Source organism: Cygnus olor, chromosome 1 (assembly GCF_009769625.2).
Source record: "Cygnus olor isolate bCygOlo1 chromosome 1, bCygOlo1.pri.v2, whole genome shotgun sequence".
NCBI lineage: Eukaryota > Metazoa > Chordata > Aves > Anseriformes > Anatidae > Cygnus > Cygnus olor.
The window spans coordinates 577,590-598,497 of NC_049169.1; the positions used below are offsets into that span (position 1 = coordinate 577,590).

The 20,908-nt window shown below is 54.0% G+C and overlaps 1 protein-coding gene across 1 annotated transcript in view; it reads left to right on the forward strand.

Moving 5' to 3' along the window:
* Positions 1–17,769, forward strand: part of SHANK3 (SH3 and multiple ankyrin repeat domains 3) — a 385,179-nt gene extending 367,410 nt beyond the window's left edge. Inside the window, exon 26 of the mRNA XM_040544765.1 lies at positions 17,226–17,769. Coding sequence (XP_040400699.1) covers positions 17,226–17,769 — 544 coding nt within the window. The remainder of the gene's footprint in view (positions 1–17,225) is intronic.
* Positions 17,770–20,908: the final 3,139 nt, after the last annotated feature.

Below are 20,908 nucleotides of genomic sequence, written 5' to 3' on the forward strand. Positions count from 1 at the left end.
GACACAGCCGGGATGCCTTCGCTGGTGGTGCCTGGCATTCCCAGGGGATAACCATGCTTCCTCCTCAGCACGCCGTCCTGCCTGGGCGCTGCCTGTGTGCATTCGCTTCGGGTTGCGCAGGAGTGAGCTAGATCTCTGTCCCAGACAGCACAGGCTTCACTTGATGCTGGTGACCTGCACCAGCTACCAGCCAGTACTCTCCACCTGCAGTCCCTTGTTTGGCCAAGCAAATCCCATCTGGAAGACTATAACTGTCTTGCTTCCTTCTTCCCCATTGGAGTCTGGTGCAGGCATGAGAAATTCCTATGAATTTCTTTGCATTAGGAGTACAACCTGCAGAAAAAAAGGAAAAAAAAAAAAAAAAAAAAAAGAGGAAAAAAAATGAATGAAACCAGAGATTATTTTTTTATGTTTGTATTCCCCATGCCAAACTGAAACATGGCGGGGACTTTCAGGAAATGAGAAGAGCCTGGCACTGCAGTGCGTGGAGGCAGCGAATCTCTGCTAGGAGGAGGTGGGCAATGCCGTCCAGATGAGCTGAGGCCGAGGGGTTTCGCAGTGCACAAGAAGACAGTCTAGGAAGTTTAATACCCGGGCAGAGGCTGCAAGGCCGTCCTTGCCCCTGCAAGGACATGTGCAAGGAGTGTGTCCTACCTCCTTACTGGATATCAAATGCTGTTTTTTTTTTTTCCTCCAGAGCCTTTCCTGCCAGCTCAGGGCCAGTGCTTTGGCATAGCACAGACTCCTAGCAAAGCATTAACACAAACTTGTATACCAGAGAAACTGTGATTATCCCCTTTGGGAAACATTAACTCACTTGCAAGGCCCTAATAATACTCCATTGACCTCCAGTTGTAGCTGTTGTTCTCACAGTCATAAAAACAAAACACTTAACACAGATATTTGGTAAAGTCAGAAAAGATGTTGAACTATATTTGCCACTCTTTCTTGTTCTTGCTGTGGACCATTTTTTTCTCATGCATATGTTCTTTCCTTTCCCTCCTTCTCCTCCCCCTTCTGCTCTTCCCCAAATTTCTGCCCCATCCCATCCCTTTTCTCTTTCCCTTCCTCCCTTCTTCTTTTCTCAGCTGTTATAAATAGTACTGTTGAATTGTTCAGGCTTTGGCTGTTGAACTCATGCAATTATGACTGTCCCATTTCCCGTAGTAAACACACGAATGTACCCTCAGCAAGTGCGGAAACCACCTGAACATACCTGGCCCCAGAAGCCCCATTGGTGGTTCCCTGGGCCCCCCACCCAGGAGCGACCCCCCGGAGCTGCTGGGTTTCGGTCACACTGAGCCCAGCGGCCGGGGGCCCGCTGCCCCACTGCCCCACGCCCCAGCCACTGCCCCTGGGCCCGCACGGCCTGTCCAGGCCGCGGCCGTGTGCCAACATCTATTCACTCCGTGTTGTTGCTGCGCCCGGACCGGAGCTAACATTCTCTCTCATTGCTCTCTTCCTGCTCTCACATCTGCATGTCTGCGCTGCTCTGTCTAGAACCGCCTCTGGCCTCAGGAGGGTGGGCGAGTTGTGTAAGTGAGCATGTTCTCATCTCATAGCAAACTCATGTCGTTCCCCGCGCCGCCCGCCAGTCCCGCTCCCCGCTCCCGTGCCCGGGCGGCCGAGGGCAGGGAGCGGTGCCCACTCTGCCTCGTGAGTGTCCGCCCGCCCGTCCTCGTGTGCCCTGTAGCATGTCCGTGTCCCCGTGTCGTGGCGTTGTGTGCTGCTGCCTCCTGGGCGACAACTGAGGAAATTCCCTCGGGCTTTGATGGCGCCCATCCCGTGGCTGGATGAGACCACATGCCCCAGCCAGCCAGGGCCAGGCCGGGCCCCTGCAGCGCAGTCCGCAAGGCCTGGGGACGGATGCCGGCAAAGGGCTGAGCCAGCCACCCCCAGGGAGCAGGCTCCTTGCCGAGCCCCCTGGCAGCTGCCCTGTGCTCAGAGGTGCCCTAGGCCTCACCCTTGCTGCCGGTCACCTCCTGGAGCAGTAGCCTGATGAGACAGAGCAAGCAGCCTTTTATGCTCTTTCTATGTCCAAAATCGTGCAGAGACCCCAGGCTTGAGCCCAGCTGATGGGCAGTGAAGGGTAGGCCTGGACGGAGACAGTGCTGCCTTCTGGCAGATCCAGCCTGGTGGCCCACAGCCGGTGACATGCAGTGCCCTAGGGAAACCGCTGCTGGCACAGACTTAAACCACAGATCAAGGTTTACCTGGGACTGCTGCGGGGAAATCACACGACAGAAAACTGCCTCCCTTCTCCCAAAGTGGTTAATGGCTGCTGGAGAAGTCCTCGCTGGCACAGCACTTGGCACATGTCCCCAGCAGGTCTCAGCTGCCACCGGTGCTGCTGTCAGTCCTTGCAAGCCCCTGGCTGGCAGGCCCCCTTTGCCTCCCTCTTCCCCAGGAAGATGGCCTGCGGGCCTGCAGGGGCTCTGCAGGGCTCGAGCTGTGGCACATGTTCCCAATCCAGGCTGCCCACCAAGTGAATTTCCCCAGTGTGCATGGCCAGCTGTGTGGTCTTGGTTGTGCTTCTTCCGTGTTTGTCTGTCTGTCCTGTTTTTTTTTACCCGTAGTGTGTATGAAACTAGCTACCTACACCTGTGTTGCTTCCACGTGTGAAGGCAAACCCAGAGCATACCCAGAGCTCTGGACAGTCTCATGTTTTATTTTACTTGTCATTTTCTGCCAATTGCTGAATTTCCGAGTCTGCATCCCCTTTCCGGTGTCCAGCTGGACAGGGCCAGTCCCTGGGAGAGCAGAATGGCAGCACACTAGGACACTCCTCTTGCCAGATGCCATACACCACCGCTGGGCTGTTGGTTTCTCCTGTACCGCTTTCCAGACAGCCGCGTGGATGCCATCCGCAGGGACCAGGTCTGCTCCACTCCCGGGCTGTGTCACACAGCCGCTTTAAGCAGAGGTGTGGGAAACTCAGGTGCCATCTGGCCCAGGGCAGTCCTGGTGGGGAGAGGTGGTGGAGCCCGTAGGTACAGCTGGAGATGGGGCACTGTTCTGGCTAGAGCTGGGCAGAAAGTCGCGCCCCCGTTTGGCACATAAATCTTGCTTTGTTTGCCTCTGGTCAGCGGTGGGAGGGTCCTGCTCATGTCATTGCATATGCCCATGTCTTCATGCATTCCGTCCTGTTGCTGGTATCACAGAGCGTCTGAGTGTTGGGAGTGCTGCACCCAGGGGGAGCCTGTCCCCCCGTCACTGCTGCGGGCACTTGGGCTCGTCCCTCAGCTCTGTGCTGCGTGCAGCAGGACGGGGCCAATTTAGAGGCTGCCCGGACCTGTCTTCTGCCCCCCACCCTGTGGGGACACTGCCCAGCGGTCCCAGCACAGCACCGGCTCGTCAGACAGCATTAACATAATTATCACTGTTTGAAACAAACGGGAGCCAATTCCATCCTCGTTCAGCTGAGCAGGCATTTCAGACAATGCTCCCAGCCTGCACCCGTCCGTTTGGGCTCAGCCAGCACTGCTCCCGTCCAGCCCCAGCTGGCTGAGTGTCCCCGTCACTTCATGTTCCTGCTCTGCTGCACAACCCCATTGGCATGACAGCTTCGGACACCACTTCGCCCGAGCCCAGCATCCCGCTGAGCGCCGAGTGCAGCCGGGACAGGGAACGGGCGCTGCAGAGGGGCTGCGGCACAGCAGCAGGCAGCGGGGGGAGGCCATGGCCAAACAGGGCTGTGTTAGCACGAGCAGGAGGGTTGGGCAGCAGGCACCGACTGCACAGGGACTTTAGGGAGTGGTGTTATTCCCAATTATGGTGCAAAAAATATCAGCTGGTGTCTTTGTCCAAAGTGACTGGTGATAAAACTGGATGTGTAGTCCACCCTGTTTTTTCACAGGTGCCTGCTTAGCTGAGCACCTTTAATATTTTCCTAGCACAAGTTTTTGCATTTAATTTCCTGGAAAGGAGGGGTGGTGTAAAACCAGGATATTTTTAGGCTGCACTGAGGAGACTCATTTCTACACCACTTCTAAGGCATGATCAGTTCAGGCGCAGAAGTGCTTGCTGCTGGCTGGAGGCATGTCGTTAGCTCTGTGTATGTAACGATGTCCTGCAACCCTGTAAATTAACCTTCTGTGTCATCAAATTTCAAACACTCCTGGGCCAACTTTCCCACTCGTCAGTCCCATCAGGGTCAGTCATTTTCTGCAAATTAGTAGCTTTCCCGTGTGACACAGCTCCTCACCTGAGCAGAAAGCTCTAGCCCTGCCTTTCTGTGCAGGTGGCTGAGGTCAGGCCCGGAGATGTGCCCAGCGCTGACGCTGGCGATCGGTGGCACCAGGCAGGAAGAGGAGCCCGAGCCCAGGGCAGGCTGTAGCTGTCAGTGAGGTGCACAAGAAGAGCTGGGTCTGCATGAAAGCATCAAAACAGCGCCGCTGCAGTCTCTGGGCCCAGCCAGCTGAGAACGAGCCTCACCATTCCGTGCCAGCACTTGAGCGCACTGAAACAGGCTGGGACTGCAGTGCCTGGGGCAGCACTGGCTGCCAGCAGACAGGGTGAGCGTGGAAGGTGGCAGTGCCTGCTGGGCTTGGTTTGGCCTGCAGGTGCCTGCAACTGGTGCTGACGGAGAGGGGAAGGCTCTGTCTTGGCTCTCAGAGCTCAGCACTGGGAATTAGGAAGAGAAAAACAACACAGAAGTGCCCTTCGTCCTCTGATCTGAGACCAGCAGGAGCAATAAATATGAAGAGCCCTGGGTCCTTCTTTTCCAGTCACTTTTTCAACTAGGAACTCACTTCTGAGGCATTAGGTGCTACGAGGGTCATGTTAGATGATCTCTGTGCAAGAGATCTCTGTGCAATGCCCCAAGTCAGCCAGCTGCCAGTGGCCTGCACCATCCCGTGATCTGCGCAGAGCCTGCTCAGCACAGACACTGGCCAAGGTCAGACTCCTGTGACTGGGAGCCAGGAGCTCAGCAGAGGGTAGGACAGGCAGTTCTGGCTCAGGAGACAGCTCCTGATGAAGTTTGTAGGACACTGTAGTGAGCTGGGAAGAGCAGGTGAAGGAAGGACAATTAGTGTTTTGGGGTCATGTGAAAATGTTCTAACAGGGAACGGCCAGAATGGTTACTGTCTTGGCTGCAGGAGTTTGATCAGAGAAAGAAGAGGGAAATACATGGAGAGAGAAAAAGTGGGTTTGAAACAGGAAGGAGACGTTTACACTGAGAAGCCACAAAAGGGCATATGCCTCAAGGGTTTTCATGGCTCTGTTTCATTGGGATAATGTCTTATAAACAGTTTGGGAGAGCAAAAATAAATAAATCGATAAACCCAGCAAAAGTGAAATTTGCTTTCATCTGACCATGACCGAGGCTGGTAAGGGACCTCTCTCTCCATAAGGAAGGCAGTGCATTTGTGGAGAGATCGGGGGCAGTGGACGGTTCATCTTGACTCATAGGTGAGTCTCATCCTTTGACATTTTGCCAGTTCAGGGCTCAGTCTTCAGCTGCACCTTGCACTTCATCAAAGCCCAAAGCCTCAGCGCAGCAACTTCATCCTTCTGTTATCCAGGTGCCAAGCAGGTGTCCTGACTTGTCCACGCCGTTCCCTTCATCAGCTCAAGGAAACATCATAAGTTCTTAGCTCTTTTTCCATCAGAAGCACATCTGCAGGGGTGTCCTATTCCCACATGAAGGGCCATGTGTAGTGTGATAAAGAGCAAAAGATCATTATGACATGGTAAATGAGGAGTAGCAGGCTCAGCTGCTTCATCAGTGATACCATCCCATTGCTCAGTTTTTGTTTTGTCCTCACATAGTGAGGTACTGGCTTAAAACAGTGACACAGTAGCTTTCTGGAGAAGATTTTCATACTCTATTAAAGTGATATACAAGAATCCAGAAAAACATTTGTTACCTCTAGCACAGCTTCCACCAGGCCAGTCTTACGTGCTCCTCGGGTGGAGAGCCTCAGGCCTCTGCTCTTTGTCTCAATGCTAGCAGGAATTTCCCAGAAGCGCACCCAGGTCTGAGTGCTGTGCTTTGAAGGCATCCAGGGCTTCCCCTGCTGCTTCAGTCAGGTCTGCATCACCTACAAACCTGACACGTGTGCCTTATTTTCCATTCGTGTCTGCTTGCCTTTAACTTCCATGGATTTGTTCGTTTTCCTGTCCCCACTGAGTGTTTCGTACTTGGTGCTTTCTGTACCTGACGGTGTTCCCTGACTGCGGGCAAGTCGCTCCGTGCTTTTCCTCTTCAGTGCACCAGGCCAGCAGCTGGCCATGCAGAGCAGCCTCCAGGCTTGAATCACACTGCCCAGGTCTGCTGTGATGGGTGTTCTCCTGGCCGCTGACTGCAGTGCTCACAGGCTGCTCCCAGAAAGTCTGCCTGGTGCTGCCCACGCTGTGCCACCCTGGCAGCTCAGCCCAGCAGTAGTGTAGGGGTTACTGCCATGGCATGCAAGAAGTCATGGCTTAAGTGGCTTTCACTATATGCTTCTCTGAGAGAAAAAACAATTTGCAAAAGTAGTTGTATACTTCGTTGTACTGCTTTCTTCCGCTGGTCGCTCCCATGCTTGTGGAGCACCAAGCTTCTGGCCACATGCACTGCTGCCCTGTAGTCGTGTGATTATGAGCTTTGCCAGTCCTTCATGATCTGGCATTAGGGTTTATAAACAACTTCCATTGTTCAAGTGGGTTTGTCTTGCTGAACACCTGAATAGCAGCATAGAGCTGGCCTGGTTCACTTGGTTAGTTGCTACACGTTCACTACTTGCTGCTTAAGCTATAGAAATCAGTTTTTCCATCTCTTTTTTGTCCCCAGAGTCAAGGGAGATGCTGAATCTGTGCTAGTTCTAGGACTTCTTTTCAGCTCTGGAAATAAGTAGAAGAAAGTCCAGTCCTGAGCAGACTGAGGAAATCCAGAACTTGATGTCTTAGATTTAGAAACTCAAATCTCTCCCCTCCTTTCCTAGCAAGAAGAAAAGGTTTTCATTGTACAGTGGTGTGACATGGATGGAGGACACACTGGCTCTAAATAGTCCCCTGTGCAGAGAGGTGTCAGTGTTGCACGTGCCTTGGTTCAGGGAGGTTTGTCCTCTGTAGGCCACTTCATTGCCTTGCATGTCTTCCACTTCTTCAGTGCTGGCAGTTCCGCACTCGTTTGGAAACTGAAGTCTTCATACACAGCCTGCATGACTGCTGAGGACCTCCAGCAGTGCAGTGAGAGACCCCCTGGGCTCCTCTGCATTTCCCTCTCCAGACAGAAAGCTGCAAGTGGATTGTTTGTGTTGACTTGTCAATGGTGAGATACCGTGATGGGACTTGAGCTAAATGCAGCGTGCTTCGACTCTGGACGCATGGCTCAAGGGAGCTGTGTTTGTTCCACATTCACAGCCCCTAAGGAAGGCCACTCTCTTGGGCAGGCACGTGTGTGTTCTCCTGCCAGCTGCCCATGTCTCAGGAGCAAAGCCAGCAGCCCCTGCTCCAGGCTGTGGTTCAGGAGCTGGGCATCAGAAGCACAGGAGATGGATTATTAAAACTGAGGAATTATTTCAGAGTAAGACTTTGGTCTTGATGTGTTTTACAGAGGAGAAAAATAGAAATGAAGAGTTGGGGTAGCTTGTCATTGTGGAAAAAGGTTAATTGCAGAGATTCAGTATTTTCTATTAGGGTCCCATTTAACATTAGTAACAGAGTTACTAATTATATGAAAACCACAGTAATTAATGAGAATTCATGATTTACAGAAAACATGGAAGTATGGGAGACATTGAACTTAGAGAGGACAGTGAAGAACTAGAGGGAAACTAGCCAAGCTAGGTGAGTGAATTGTGTGATAGCAAAGGAAGTTCACTGTTAATAAATGTAAAGAAATGGGCAGCTAAAAGCTAAATTCTGCAGGTCAAAGAGCTCAGTCCCCAGCCATGAATTTTGACCACCTGGTGTTGGCAATGTTCCTGATGCCTCCAGTGTTCTCTGTACCACAGGCAGCAAGAAGTGAAAGCTGATACTGAAATGGTGCAGGCTGGTAGGGACAGCGAGGTATTGATGGTGGTGCAGGACTACACTGCTGCTTGCTTGCTGTGTGTGCACCAGTGAAAGCTGAGGACAGTGTCTGGAAGATCTGTTGGAAGCTCAAGTGCTCTCTGCATAAATCCTCATAGAGGCTTCTTGTAAAACCTTGTGGAGGGTTCTTCCACTGGGCAGCTGTGGCAGAAAGAAATAATCATCTGTAGCAGTGAGCTGATGTGATCATCACTTTCAGGTGTGGGTCTCCCACCATCTGCATTCACAGAATCACAGAATGGTTGAAGTTGGAAGGGACCTCTGGAGATCGTCCCACCCTTGCTCAGGCAGGGCCACCTCGAGCAGCACACCCAGGACATTTTCAGGTTTTTACTGCCTCCAGGGATGGAGACTCCACACACCCTCTGGGCAACCTGCGCCTGCCAGTGTTTGACCACCCTCACAGTAAAAAAGTAAAAAAATGATTTCTTGTCTTCAGATGGAATTTCCTATATTTAACTGTGCCCATTGCTGCTTGTCCTGTCACTGGGCACCACTGAGAAGAGCCTGGCTCTATCTTTTCTCCTCCCATCCATCATGTAGTTAGACAGTGATGAGATTCCCCCTGAACCTTCTGCAGGCTGAACAGTCCCAGCTCTCCCAGTCTGTGCTTCTGTGTCATACGCTCCAGTCCCTTAAACCATCTTCCTGGTCTTCTGCTGGGATCTCTCCAGTATGCCCATGTCTCTCTTGTACTGGGGAGCCCAGCACTGGACACAGCGCTCCAGGTGTGCCCTCACCAGTGCCGAGAAGAGGGACAGGATCACCTCCCTCGACCTGCTGGCAGTGCAAGTCCAATATACCATCTTTCTTACACAGGGGCACATTGCTGGCTCGTGTTCAACTTGGTGTCCAGAAGGACCCACAAGTCCTTCTCCACAAAGCTGCTTTCCACCTGGTTGGCCACTGGCATGCCCTGGAGGATGGGGCTGTTCCCCCCTTCCCAGGTGCGGGACTTTGCATTTCCCTTTGTTGGACTTCAGGAGATTGCTCTTGGCCCACTATTCAGTCAGTCAGGGACACTGAGGGGCAGCATACCCATTTGGTTTATCAGACACCCCTCCTTGTTTTATAAACCCATCCGCAAACTTGCTGAGGGTATCCTATGCCCCATCGTCCAGGTAATTAATGATGAAGACATAAGTGGTTTTGGCCTCAGTACCAGCAGCCGGAGTACACCATCATTACCTGGCCTCCAGCTGGACTGGACTGCTGACCACAGTCCTTCACATCGCCTGGCAGCTCGTCCAGTTCCCAGTCAACCTTGCCTTCCACTTGTCCAGTGCATGCTTCACTGCTTTGCCAGTGAGGCTGTTATTGGAGATGGGTTTTTGGCCTTGCTGAAGTCAAGATAAAAAACATCCATTAGTCTCTCCTCTTCCACCAAGTTCATCATTTGGCTGCGGAAGGCTGACAGGCTGATCAGGCATGACTTCCCCTTCACAACGTCCCAGTCGCCTTCTCATCCTCGGTATGGCTGGAAATGGTTTCCGGGATGATTTTCTCTGTCTCCTGCCCAGGGACCAGTGTGAGGCTGGCCAGCCTGGCGCTCCCTGCGTCCTCCTTCCTGAAGGCAGGAGTTCCCGAGGAGTTACACCGCTGCTTTGCTGAGCAGCCGGACAACGGCTGCAGCCGAGACAGGCACTGAGAGTGGGCTGCCATTGCCAAATTCTTGCTCCGTAGGCTAAGCGTGTTGGTTGCCACAGCAACTCGATAGGCAGTGGGAAAAGAAGGATTGCTTTCTGGAGGTTGCTCGTCCTCCTCACCGAAGGCTGAGGGGAGGTGCAGCCCCTGCAGGTACCCCGTCACCATCCTTCTGCCGGAGCTGCCGCACGGTTCCCCTTTCCCCCCGCACGGTGGGGTGTCTGGAAGGCCGTTCTGCCCACTGGCTGCTTTGCCCTAAGCCACATTAACAGATAGCTCATGCGGCTCTCTTACCAGCCAGTTCCCGGGAAGGAACAGACCTGCAGTCTGGTCCGAAGGAGTCATCGTTCCCAGAAGAGAGGTGCCCTACTTCTGAGTTCTCCCAGAAATGCGTACCTTCCCACTGCAAACAACATCTGGAATGAATCTGATGATTTGGGAAGTTGGCCTGAGATTTCTGGGCAGTGGCACGCTCATGTGACCTGCAGCAGTGCTGCTGCAGCAGGGCTGTTCCATGCATGAAGTACTGTGTGTAGCCACGTCATTTGCACGAGCTGATTATACTGTTCTTGTGCAGTGCATCAGCTGCTTTCAGAAGGCATCAACTTCATCTGTCACGCCCAATGCAGTCTCTGTGCCCTGCAGAGTCTGTGAGCCCTGTGAAAGCTGTGCTGTGCTGGCTCTCCAGCGAAGCGGCTGCACCTCAGCTGTGCCAGGGCTTAGCTCCCGTGGCCATCGATAAGGACATAGCATATACAAGTCTGACCCTTTCTGGAAATGTAAGACCAGTTGCACATGATCAGCACTGCTGATCTGTCTCCTGCACATTTTAAGTCTGACATGCCAAGGACACGAGAGCTCTGCCCGTGGTAGCCCATCTTCGCAAAGTGTGCTTCACAGGACCAAGCTGCCCTGTTCTCTAGGACTTCATGCATACGTGCTGCCCACAATTCTGCATTTGTTTGTGCTCAGGAGGCTCCATGCAGAAGCATAGCAGCCATTAGAGTTACAAGCTGTAGCAATTCTATTCTTTTTTTGATCATTCTTGTGTAAGAGAGACTCGTCCAGTTCTTCTTCAGCATCATCAGGCCCTCCAGATGCTGGCAGAGTTAGTGCATTGCATTCAGGAAGGACAGTACACTGTGTACAATTAACCCCACTTGTTTGTGTCGCTTCTGTAGGTGTTCCCTCTCAGTATCCTTTTGCTTTTTTTACTGTGAAAGAGAATAATTCAGGAGTGCCAGATTTATCCTCCTTAATGAAAGTGGTGGCTGCACGAGTAGAGTCCTAAGAAAAAATGACAGCAGGAAATTAGATTGCCTTCAGAGAAAATCCTTCCTCTCAGTAGTTCTTCAGATAAGCCTCACGCGCTGTTGGGCACCCCTTCCCCTGCAGGGTTTCTCTTAGGGGTATAAGCTTATCCTCTCTTTGGATTCTTTTGCTGAAAGCCAGTAACAAATTTCTTGCTGAAATTCAGTAGTTAAGGATGAGCAGTGGGTTAGCAAATGGTCCCTGAGAAGAGTTCGTAAATCTTCCATTAATGCAGCTCTGTCTGCTCTGGTGCAGTGCACTGTGTGGAAGCAGGATGGCTGCGACGCTGCCTTTTTTCCTGTGGATTCTCTGTCTAGATAGAGCATACAGCTTTGGGCACAGAGCTGCTTTCCTAGTTCTGACATGACGAGGTTTTGCCTGGTGCTCCGCTAGTGGGACTTTCTCAAGGGTTTGTGAAGAAGTGTATCTTGTTACAGCTTTTTGCCCAAACTCCTCCACCAGCACCACCAAATAAAGCGTGTCCGAACTGACTGTCAGCAAGATCTGAACCACAGGCGGGGATGGGAAGTCCTCCTTCCCCTGGTACACCTTTGTCACATAGAAAGCAGCATGTGGGAGCAACCAGCTCACACCAGTCTTTGTCCTGCTTGGCAGCTGTGTTATTTTCATGGTGACAAGTAGCACAAGTGCTTCTGATTTTTGGTTTAGAGGCTATCCAGAGAGGTTTTCTTTCAGTTCTGTACTCTTCCCTTTTGCCCTCCCTTTTCAGGGACAGTTCTCTTGAGAAAATTCTAGAAAACCAAATCCTTTTGAGACGAGAGCTGTAGAGGTGCGGTATCATCTGTGTATGTACCTTCCTAGGCAGCAAGAACCAAAGTTTCCAGCTGCATTTAAGCAAAGAGAGAGAGAGGATTAGTCCCCAATCCTGACCTTAAAGCACAGACTGGCCACGATCCCAAATTGCACCGAGCTCCACGTCAGAGCCTTTGGGTGCACCGAGCACTGGTGGAGAATCACGAGAGCAGTCTTGTGTCTCGGTGATCTGGTAGTGAAGGTTGTTCATCACATGCAGTGAATCCTTCATGCAGTCCTAATGAAAAGCAGTGGAGATGCCTTTGAACACCAGTAGGAAAACACCTGGAAGCCAAGAGCAGTAAAAACAAAGACTTGCTGAGCAAAAGCAATGGCTTCTCTTCGGAGTGATTGGCGGTGCGTTACCTCTGTTGCTGAATCCTCCCTAGCCTTTGTTACTCTTGAAGAAATTGGGACTGAGATACAGAGTTCAAAGAAAGAATGCTCATCCATTAGTGACTTATTCAAGAAATCTGTGGTTTAATACCTTCAGTAAAAGTATTCCCAGAAGGCTTAATTAGCTGTCCTGCAAATGCATAATCCCTCTTTGTTTGGTTATAAGTTCCTTTTTCAGCAAGCTGGTGTTTCTTTGCCTTGAGATTGCTTCCCATGAGACCTGTTCTCCCCCTCTTACTGATTTCAGTCAGTTCCATACATACGCTGTGGTGTACAAATCAGGCCTTGCATTCTGTGTCTCAAAGGCTGCTTTTTCTGCCTGCTCTGAAGAAGCAATCCAGGCAACCAATCTACTGCTACTGCTGTTGCCAACAGACTGCCATCACTGACCTCTGCACGACAAGGGGTAAGAGCTGCCAGAACCTGGACTTGTTCAGAAAAGGAAAGCTTGAGGGCAGCCCTGTAACAGCTATCAGCGCTGCCACAGTGAAATCTGAGACAGCCAGCAACCCCACCATTTCTGTGCTGCTCATCTTCCAAGGCCCAGTTGGAGCATCACTGTAAGTGGAAAGCAAAGTATTTTGTTTTTCTTGTCAAGCTTCCCAGTTACATTTCCATGATGTTGCCCAAAGAAGTGGGCAACACCTTAGTATTCATGAAACCTGACAAACATAAAGGCTTTGATAGCATCATCCTAAAGCAGCACTTGGCCTCAGCTTGTTACAGCTGGTTGGTACATCTGTATCAATGTGTAGTCCACTGGCAAAACGCTAATATGCCAGTATGAGCCTGTAACAAAGAGCAATGACCCAGAAAAAGCCCTCTAAGCAGATATGGTTGTTATGCATAATGTGCAAGTTGTCAGAAAGGATATTGTGTTGAGATACCACTTGTGAAGGATCATATCCAGAAAAACTTACCTGGCTTCAGCACAGAATAAAGTGCCTGTGAGCAAACAATTGTCCTGATGGCCTGTAATGAAGTCATCTTCCAGAGCTGGACAGGGCATCAGAGACCTCTGGACATAATGCGTGGCTGGCAAAACAGTCCTCCTGAAAGTGTTGAGAGCCAACAGTGTGTTGCCAGCAGTCCATTGTGCTGAGCAAGCCAGTGCTCCGCAGAGAACAGACCTGCATCTGTTGACCGGCCATGTCCAGAAAGGTCGGCTTCGGCTCCCCTGTGTCACTGCTGCAGGAACATGCTGGCCCTGGAAGCCTGGGCACACAGCTGCTTTCTTGCATGGGGCTCCAGCAAGCCCTTTCCCCAAGCTCTCCAGACCCTGAGAGAAGAAACTGACCCACAGAGGCCTGCTATGGTCTCATCTAGGATCTGCATGCCTGGTAGCAAGGCCCATGCTGCTGGACAGGCATCAGGTGCCCACCACTCTTAGGGGGGCACATGCCCAGGACTGCTGGAGGCTTGGTCCTGCTGCCTCTCTGCATCTCCTTGGGGGCACTGCCTGCTGCGGAAGGACCGCCTGCAACGCCAGCAGGGCCTCGCTGCCCCCAGCACCGCAGCATCTCACCACATGGTTGGTAACCCCTTGTCACAAGCAGGTGAAAACTAATAGAAGCATTGCTGTGTTTGCTACTGTCTGGGAGATACCTGCATGGCAGTCTTACCCCCAGCTCTTGAAAGAGGGGTGGCAGTAATACCAGAACACAACTGGACAGTAATGGCCCACTGTGCCATTTGTGGAGTTTTCTAAATCCTCTGGAAGGATATGCCCCACCCTCACAAACCGTCTTTATTTGCAGCCTAAACTCAAAAACTCTCAAGGCAAGTTGCAACATTTGTGGGGCTGGTCTCCACTGTCTGATCTCACATCCTGAATGTACTGGTTATGCCATGGCATAGAAGTTCTCTCACAACAGACCATACAGAGCCTTGTGTGGAAGATCTTATTACTGACTGTACAAGCAGAAATTGAACAGCTGCCCAGGAAGATGTAGTGCAGATGATGTCTGGAGACAGGAGCACACAGCATGTTGCTGCCCTCAAACCCTCAGTGCAGCAGTTGTCATTCATCCTATACCAAGGTTAATTCATGTTTGGACACAGATTCGGGGTTGTTTTGCAAACCACGTGGAAGGTGAATCTTCAGGCAATAACCCTGTGCAGCTAATTGCATGCCTGAAAAGAGAGGCCCAGGGCTTTGTCTCAGTTCATTACTCACCGTGGGCCCTAACCACGTCCTCGCTCTGCAGACTGACCTGAGGCCTGGTGGCCCACCGGCTTCCCTGACCAACGCTATCAGTCTGACAGCTAGGTGCTGTCTGCTAACCAGCCTGCGTGTGTTTGAGGTCTGGCGTCCTTGACACCCTCCAGGCTAAGCATCTCTTCTCCTTTCACAGCCTCTGACAGCAATTTCCCTCTCTGTCCTGCCTTTGCCAGGTTGAACAAGCTCTTGGCACACCAGCTGCCATTGTCTGCAGCCATTCCTGTTCAAATTTACCTTTCTTGAACATACGGGACCAGAATTGTGCTCAGAATTTCACAATAGATTGTATCGGTGTCTTGTATGGCGACATTAATGCACACTTCAGATCTTGCAGTATTCTTGCCACACTGGTGCCTCCCGGCCATCTTAGGGTGCACCAGTAGACCCAGAACTTTCTCTTCCTTCATCAATTTCCATAAACGAGCTCCATCTGAAAGCAGAGATCCTTGCCAGTAGGACACTGAATTTCGTACTGTCACTTTTTGTTCTGTTTTTTGTACTGCAGTCCTCAAGGTCATTCGGTTGTTCCTCTTTTATATTGATGGAGCTTCCTAAATGTGATTCATCGTCACGCTTCTTTATCACTCTTGCTTTCTGTGCCAAGGTAGGAAGAAAATAAGAATAAAAGGCAATGTGGCTAAGCCCACAGACTCTGGACAGACCTTCATATTCATGTTAAGCTCATCTTCTTGGAGCCATCTCTCTAAGAAATCATTGACATGTATTAACTTCCCAGACCATGTCTTGTGTGGTGTCTGCATTAATGGCAGCGTGCTTAGTGTAGTCCATGGATTGCTGTAGCCATCAAAGGCTCTTCAGTGTCCGTCTGTCCCAGGAGTGACCCCGAGGGGAAGGCAGAGCTCAGAGGGGAGCAGGGGACTGCAGTGCGTCAGGCTGCAGGTGGTGGTGCCAGGCGGCAGCAGCCCTGGGGATGCCAGGCATGCACACCGTGCTGTCTCGTTGCAGCCCAAGAGCAGCTCCAGGACTGGGAGGTCCCGCTTGCTGCAGGCCCAGGGAGGAGCGCTCTGATGCTTTCAAGTGCCAAGCTTCAGGCTCTGACTTCACGGGGCAGCGTCCTGCTCTGCGGGGCTGGGCTGAGGGGCTCTGGTCACTGACGTGGCAGTGGCGTACCTGCAGCCTGCAGGCACGGGGAGCCGCAGCCCCGCTCAGTGGACAAGCACGCTGACATTGCCTGACTCACAGCAGTGGGCAGCGCTGTTCAGCAGAGATCGCCAGTCCAGCCCCAGTAGTGCTGCGCCTCCCGGCCCAGGGGTGCGCAGACCCAGAGCAGCAGACCTTTGCTTCCATTCAGGAGCATTCTCACCACCTCAGGTCTGCAGCATTTCTGCTGCGGGACCACCCAGGCCCCGATCAGCCACGGTTCATGGGCCACTGCCCAGGCCTTGGAGCCCTGAGGCTGAGGAGCTGCTGCAGGCGTTCAGGCCGCAGCACCCGGCTGCTCTCCAGAAACCATCTGTGCTCATCTCCAACCTGGCAGCAGTGGTCGGCTAGCTCGCCCACCAAGGCCAACGTGTTCTGTTGGGTGTACGTTAGCAAAGCGCAGCCCAGTCAAAGAGCAGTAGTCAAGGTAATTGGAGATAGGATGTAGCCGCAGCCAAAGGCCTGGTTCAGCGTGCTGCGTTTGCCTCCACTGCCAGACTAGAGAGACCACGCAGAGCCCCAGGGTCCCCTGGCCGGTCCTGGCCCCAACAGCCACCAGTGGTAGGTGCTTGTCCCCAAGCTTCCCAAGCTGAGGGACTCGCTCAGGCCATTATGCTCAAAGGCCTTGCCCTCCAGGTTTTCTCCCCATCATTTTTTTTGTCTGTTTCTTTTCACATACCGAGAATACTTGTTTATGCCAGGCGAAGTAGTAAAGACAAGTAGGTGATGGCAGAAGGAAAGTGTTCCTGCAGCATGGAGAGCTAGTGGGGAGCAGACAGGCCAGTGCCCAGGCATACTGTGCGTCCTACTCGACAAGTGAGACTTGCTGCCCCAGCAGCGCCAGCCTGCCCATGCCCCCAGCACGCACACAAACACGCAGACCAAGGCGTAAAATGCCCAGGGAGGCAGATATGTGGCATAACACAAGATAAGACTGTTCAGACACCTCTTTGCCCGTTGCACGGCCCACGCTAGGGAGCTTGCCACCACTCCTGTGGCAGCCAGGCCCCACTGTCACCATGCTAGGGGTGGCACGACGGCCCTCCCACCCACACAGCGCTGCCTGGGGTGGTGGGGGGGGGGGGGGTCCCTTGTCCCAGGAAGGGGCTCTGCCCCCATGGCAGATGGCTTGAGGTGTTATGTTTTGCTCTGGGTCCATGGCGGGACCCGACTGCAAACTGGAGCTAGAGATGTGAGCAAGGGGAGATGGTTCCTGGTGGGAGGGGGCTGGCGTGGCTCAGCACGGCTCTGCCACAGCCTCCTGCTGATGCGCCAAGGCAGGCAGCGGTGCAGGGGCTGCAGCTGCAGCCGTCTCGGCACGGCCACAGCGGGCTGCAGGGCCAGGTTGCTCCCCAGGAGGTCTCCATGGGCTTCAGGGCCGTGGCAGCTAGGGCAGGTTTGGCCAGGAACCGGAGATACTTGCTTGAACCTCTTCTGCCTCCTCTGGAATAGACCTCGCAGGGCTTGCAGAAACTCTTGGCCAAAGTTCTCCGAGCCCGTGTCCCCGAGCACTGCAGAGCCACCCCTGCTGCCTGAGGCTGGCCCAGCCCTGCAGCGGCCGCCCCGCGTGTTGTGTGTGTGCCGCTGTGTCTGGGGACCTGGCCTCACCCCGCCCTCTGCTCTTTCTCCTCTCTCTCTCGCTGTACCGTTCTTTCTGCAGACTTTTCAGTAGTTTAGGAGAACTCAGCACCATTTCCCAGCGGAGCTCCGGGACCACCTACACAGTTCGACCTGGCAGTCGCTACCCTGTAACCCGACGTACCCCCAGCCCCGTGAAGCCGGCTCTGGATCGGACAGAGCCCCTCAGCACCGTGCGGCCCTATGGTCTGACCCCTCCCACCATCCTCAAATCTTCCAGCCTCTCCATCCCACATGAGCCCAAGGAGGTGCGTTTTGTGGTGAGGAGCGTGAGCGCCCGGAGCCGCTCCCCGTCCCCGTCCCCCTCTCCAGGGCCGCCCCTGCACACCCTCCACCCACCAAGGCCCTTCATGCAGAAACCCCTCCACCTGTGGAACAAGTACGACGTCGGGGACTGGCTGGAAAGCATCAACTTGGTGGAGCACCGAGACAAGTTTGAGGACCATGAAATAGAGGGCACACACCTGCCCGCCCTCACCAAGGAGGACTTTGTGGAGTTGGGGGTGACACGGGTCGGGCACCGTATGAACATTGAGCGGGCACTCAAGCAGCTGGTAGACAGCTGACCGTCCTAGGCAGCACTGGCCTCTTCCAGAGCCACCACACGGGGAGGGGGGGGTGTTTCTACTAGACTAATAAAACCCAGTTTGATTCTCTTTCTACTCTGAGCACTGCACTGAAGGGCGCGGAGCCAAGGGGCTCCCACCCGCTCACACACAGCCTGCGTGCCACACACACGCAGACCCCGCTCAGCCCCACCAGGCCCGCGACGCCTTCGGGAAAAGGAATGTTGCATGAAATACATCCTCTTTTCTGTTCCTCCCAGAGAGTCTGGCCTGTATATCGCTTGATGTGCTCTTCCCTGGGGCGTCGCTGGTGGCAGGAGGGGCCGAGGCGCCAGGTGCCGCCGCGCCCGGGCTCCCTGCGCAGGACCTGTGGGACGGCGACACCTGGTTGGGGGGGACTGTGCAGGGCCGCCGTGCAGTCGAGGCACCGAACCTGTGCAGGGCAAGGGCTTCTGAGCAGCAGGCTCTGCATGGGTTTTCCTGCGAGCCCAGCGCTGCTCGCAAGTCCCTTGTGTGGCAGGCAGGGAGGTGGCAGGCCAGACGCGCTGCCCCAAGAGGCTGCGTGTGGGGAGCACGGCAAGGCAGGGCCCCGGCAGCGCGGGCTGCTGTGGGAGGCAGGCAGGGTGCTGCGGGGGCAGGAGCAGGACGGAGGCCCCGTGGGGCTGGGCGAGGAAGGGCGGCAGCGGGAGCAGGGCCCGTGGCAGGGCAGCCTCGCTGCGTGCCAGGAGAGCCGCGGTGACGGCCGCCCTGCTCCCGCCCGCGCCCTGCTCCGACCCTGCCGCGGCTCCTCCGGCAGACCTGTCGCAGGCAGGAGCAAGCCTTGCCGTGCAGGTGAGAAGAGCGCCAAGCGTGAGAGAGCCTGGCCTGTGGACTCTGCTCCCCTGCCTGGTTGCGCTTGGTTTGCCCTGGAGAGAGAGGGACCGAAACCGCATGGATAGAAGCATGTTTGGGGGGAGTCAGAGGGAGGCCGGTGGGGAATCCAGCAGAAAACGCTTTGCCAACGTTCAAAGGGGTGGGGGGTGGGGGGAGGTGTTTTATTTCCTCTTGGTTTGGGGTCTTGTTTCCAAGGGGGACACATTGATGGATAATATATAATCTCCGTGCATTTATATAGAGAGCAGCTGATGATCTACAAGAGATGATACTGAACTACAGGATTCCCACTCCGTCTTAGTCATCCTTATTTTGCATCTTTTTAATCAGCTATATATTTGAAAAGAGAGAACAAATATCTATATATCTATATCTATAGCTATAGCCACCTGATTTTGTTATAATTTTACTAAATCTATATATCTCTAGACTTGTTGAGATGCTGATGAGGTGGTGCTTGCACCGCTCCCCTGGGACGCCCATGACTCATGGGAGTTTTTAGTGACTGACTGAATGAATGTTAAAGTCTTTTTAAAAAAAAAAAAAAAAAAACCAACAGCTCCTTTCAGACACTCTGGATTTTAAAGATTTAGAAACACAAAACAAAACTTGGTTTTTGGGACACACCAAGTCTTCCATCCCCGCAGGCAGAGATGCATGGAGAGCTTCCACTACCCTGCAGCAACCCTGCGCCTCCGGCAGGCGCAGGGCCCCCATGGCTTCAGGTCCTCCTCCCGCCTCCAGCGCTGGGGCGATCGCCCGCCCTCGGACCCCGTGCCCGCAGCGCACCGCAGCCGGCCGAGGGCTGCGCAGGCTGTGCCGTGCCCCAGAGCGAGCGCTGTGCTGGGAACCCCAGCCGGAGGCAAGCGAGGGGCAGCACTGGCATTACACCCAGTGGCTGAGGAGGCTGGGGTGCCCAGGGGCAGCCCCAGAGCCGGAGGAGGCAGCGTCCCCGTCCCCCAGCCCGGTTCCTGTCCCCCTGCCCCGTGCGCTCCCCTCCGCACTGCACCCTCAACAGCATTGCGCACCCAGGCTCAGGGGTGGCCAGGGGCTCGCCCCAGCCAGCTCGGGAGGGGATGGCTTGGTGACTGGTGTTCCCCAAAAGCTGAGTCCCCCATGAAGGCATTAACTCTTCTGGTGCTAGAGGGAAGGACAAGGAGGTTCCTTCTGACCCTCACACATCTCCGAACCTTCACAACCTTCAGCCAGTGGAAAGGCACAGGCCAAGGGTTGGGGCTGCAGCCCCTCCTCCTGCGTGTGAGCACCAGGTTGAGGCCCTCTTCGGGACAGATCCTGGCAGGCTGTGGTGCTGTCTCCTTTTCCCTGAGCTCTCTTGCTGGGCACGTGCCCAAAACAGCTCTATACAGAGCTCTCCAGAAACCGCTGAATTCTGTGTACTCACAAGCACTTCTTCCCTCCCCAGGCAACATCCCAGTGCTTGCAGCTGGGACAGTCGCATGGGGAAGGCAAGAGGGGGTTTCAACCTGTACCTTCTTATTCTGCAAGCAAAAATCCTGCTGTAGATACCCCAGGGTACTCCAGGCCTCCCATCCAATAACCTGGTGAGCCAAGAGGCATCCTAATTGTAATAGCAACCATTGTGTCTGCCTGAAGCCACCTCTTTGTTGACCAGGTTTGCCATCGTATTCATTAGTCTCCTCCCTGCCCCTCCTGTGTGTGCCAACGCTACCGCTGTATGGTGTGTGACCATGTCCTGCCCCTGCCGCCGTGCCTGTCCCCGTGCCCATCGCTGCAGCCTGCCCCATCACGCCTCTGCCTCCGTGCACCCCTCCATGCCCTGCATATACCCCGCTGCTCCTATTCACCACCTGCCCTCCTCCATCCCCCGCCCAAGCACCCATAAGCCCTCCACAATGGCCTCTCACAAGGCCAGCAGCACTTTCAGACGCACTGAATTATGCCCTGCTCCCCATGCTGAGCTGCCCACAGCCCACTCACTCTCTCCATTGCCCACATTTCCAGCTCCTTAGCCTGTCCTGGCATTAATTATCACCTTCTGGTCGCAAACGCTTGCTGGCATGCTCATGCACAGATGGGGACAGTTCTGTACTAGGGATGTCCCATGCCGCTGGCAGGGTGGCACTTGCTGGCACAATAAGGCTGTGTCGACAACCGCTGCCACCGCCGCTGCTGCACCCCTGGCACGTAGCTCGCTGCCTGCAGACCTACCGGCTCCATGTGTTCCCTGCCTGCCCCCCCCTCGTCACCTCCCACATGCTCTGCAGTGCCTGGACCCTCAATGCTG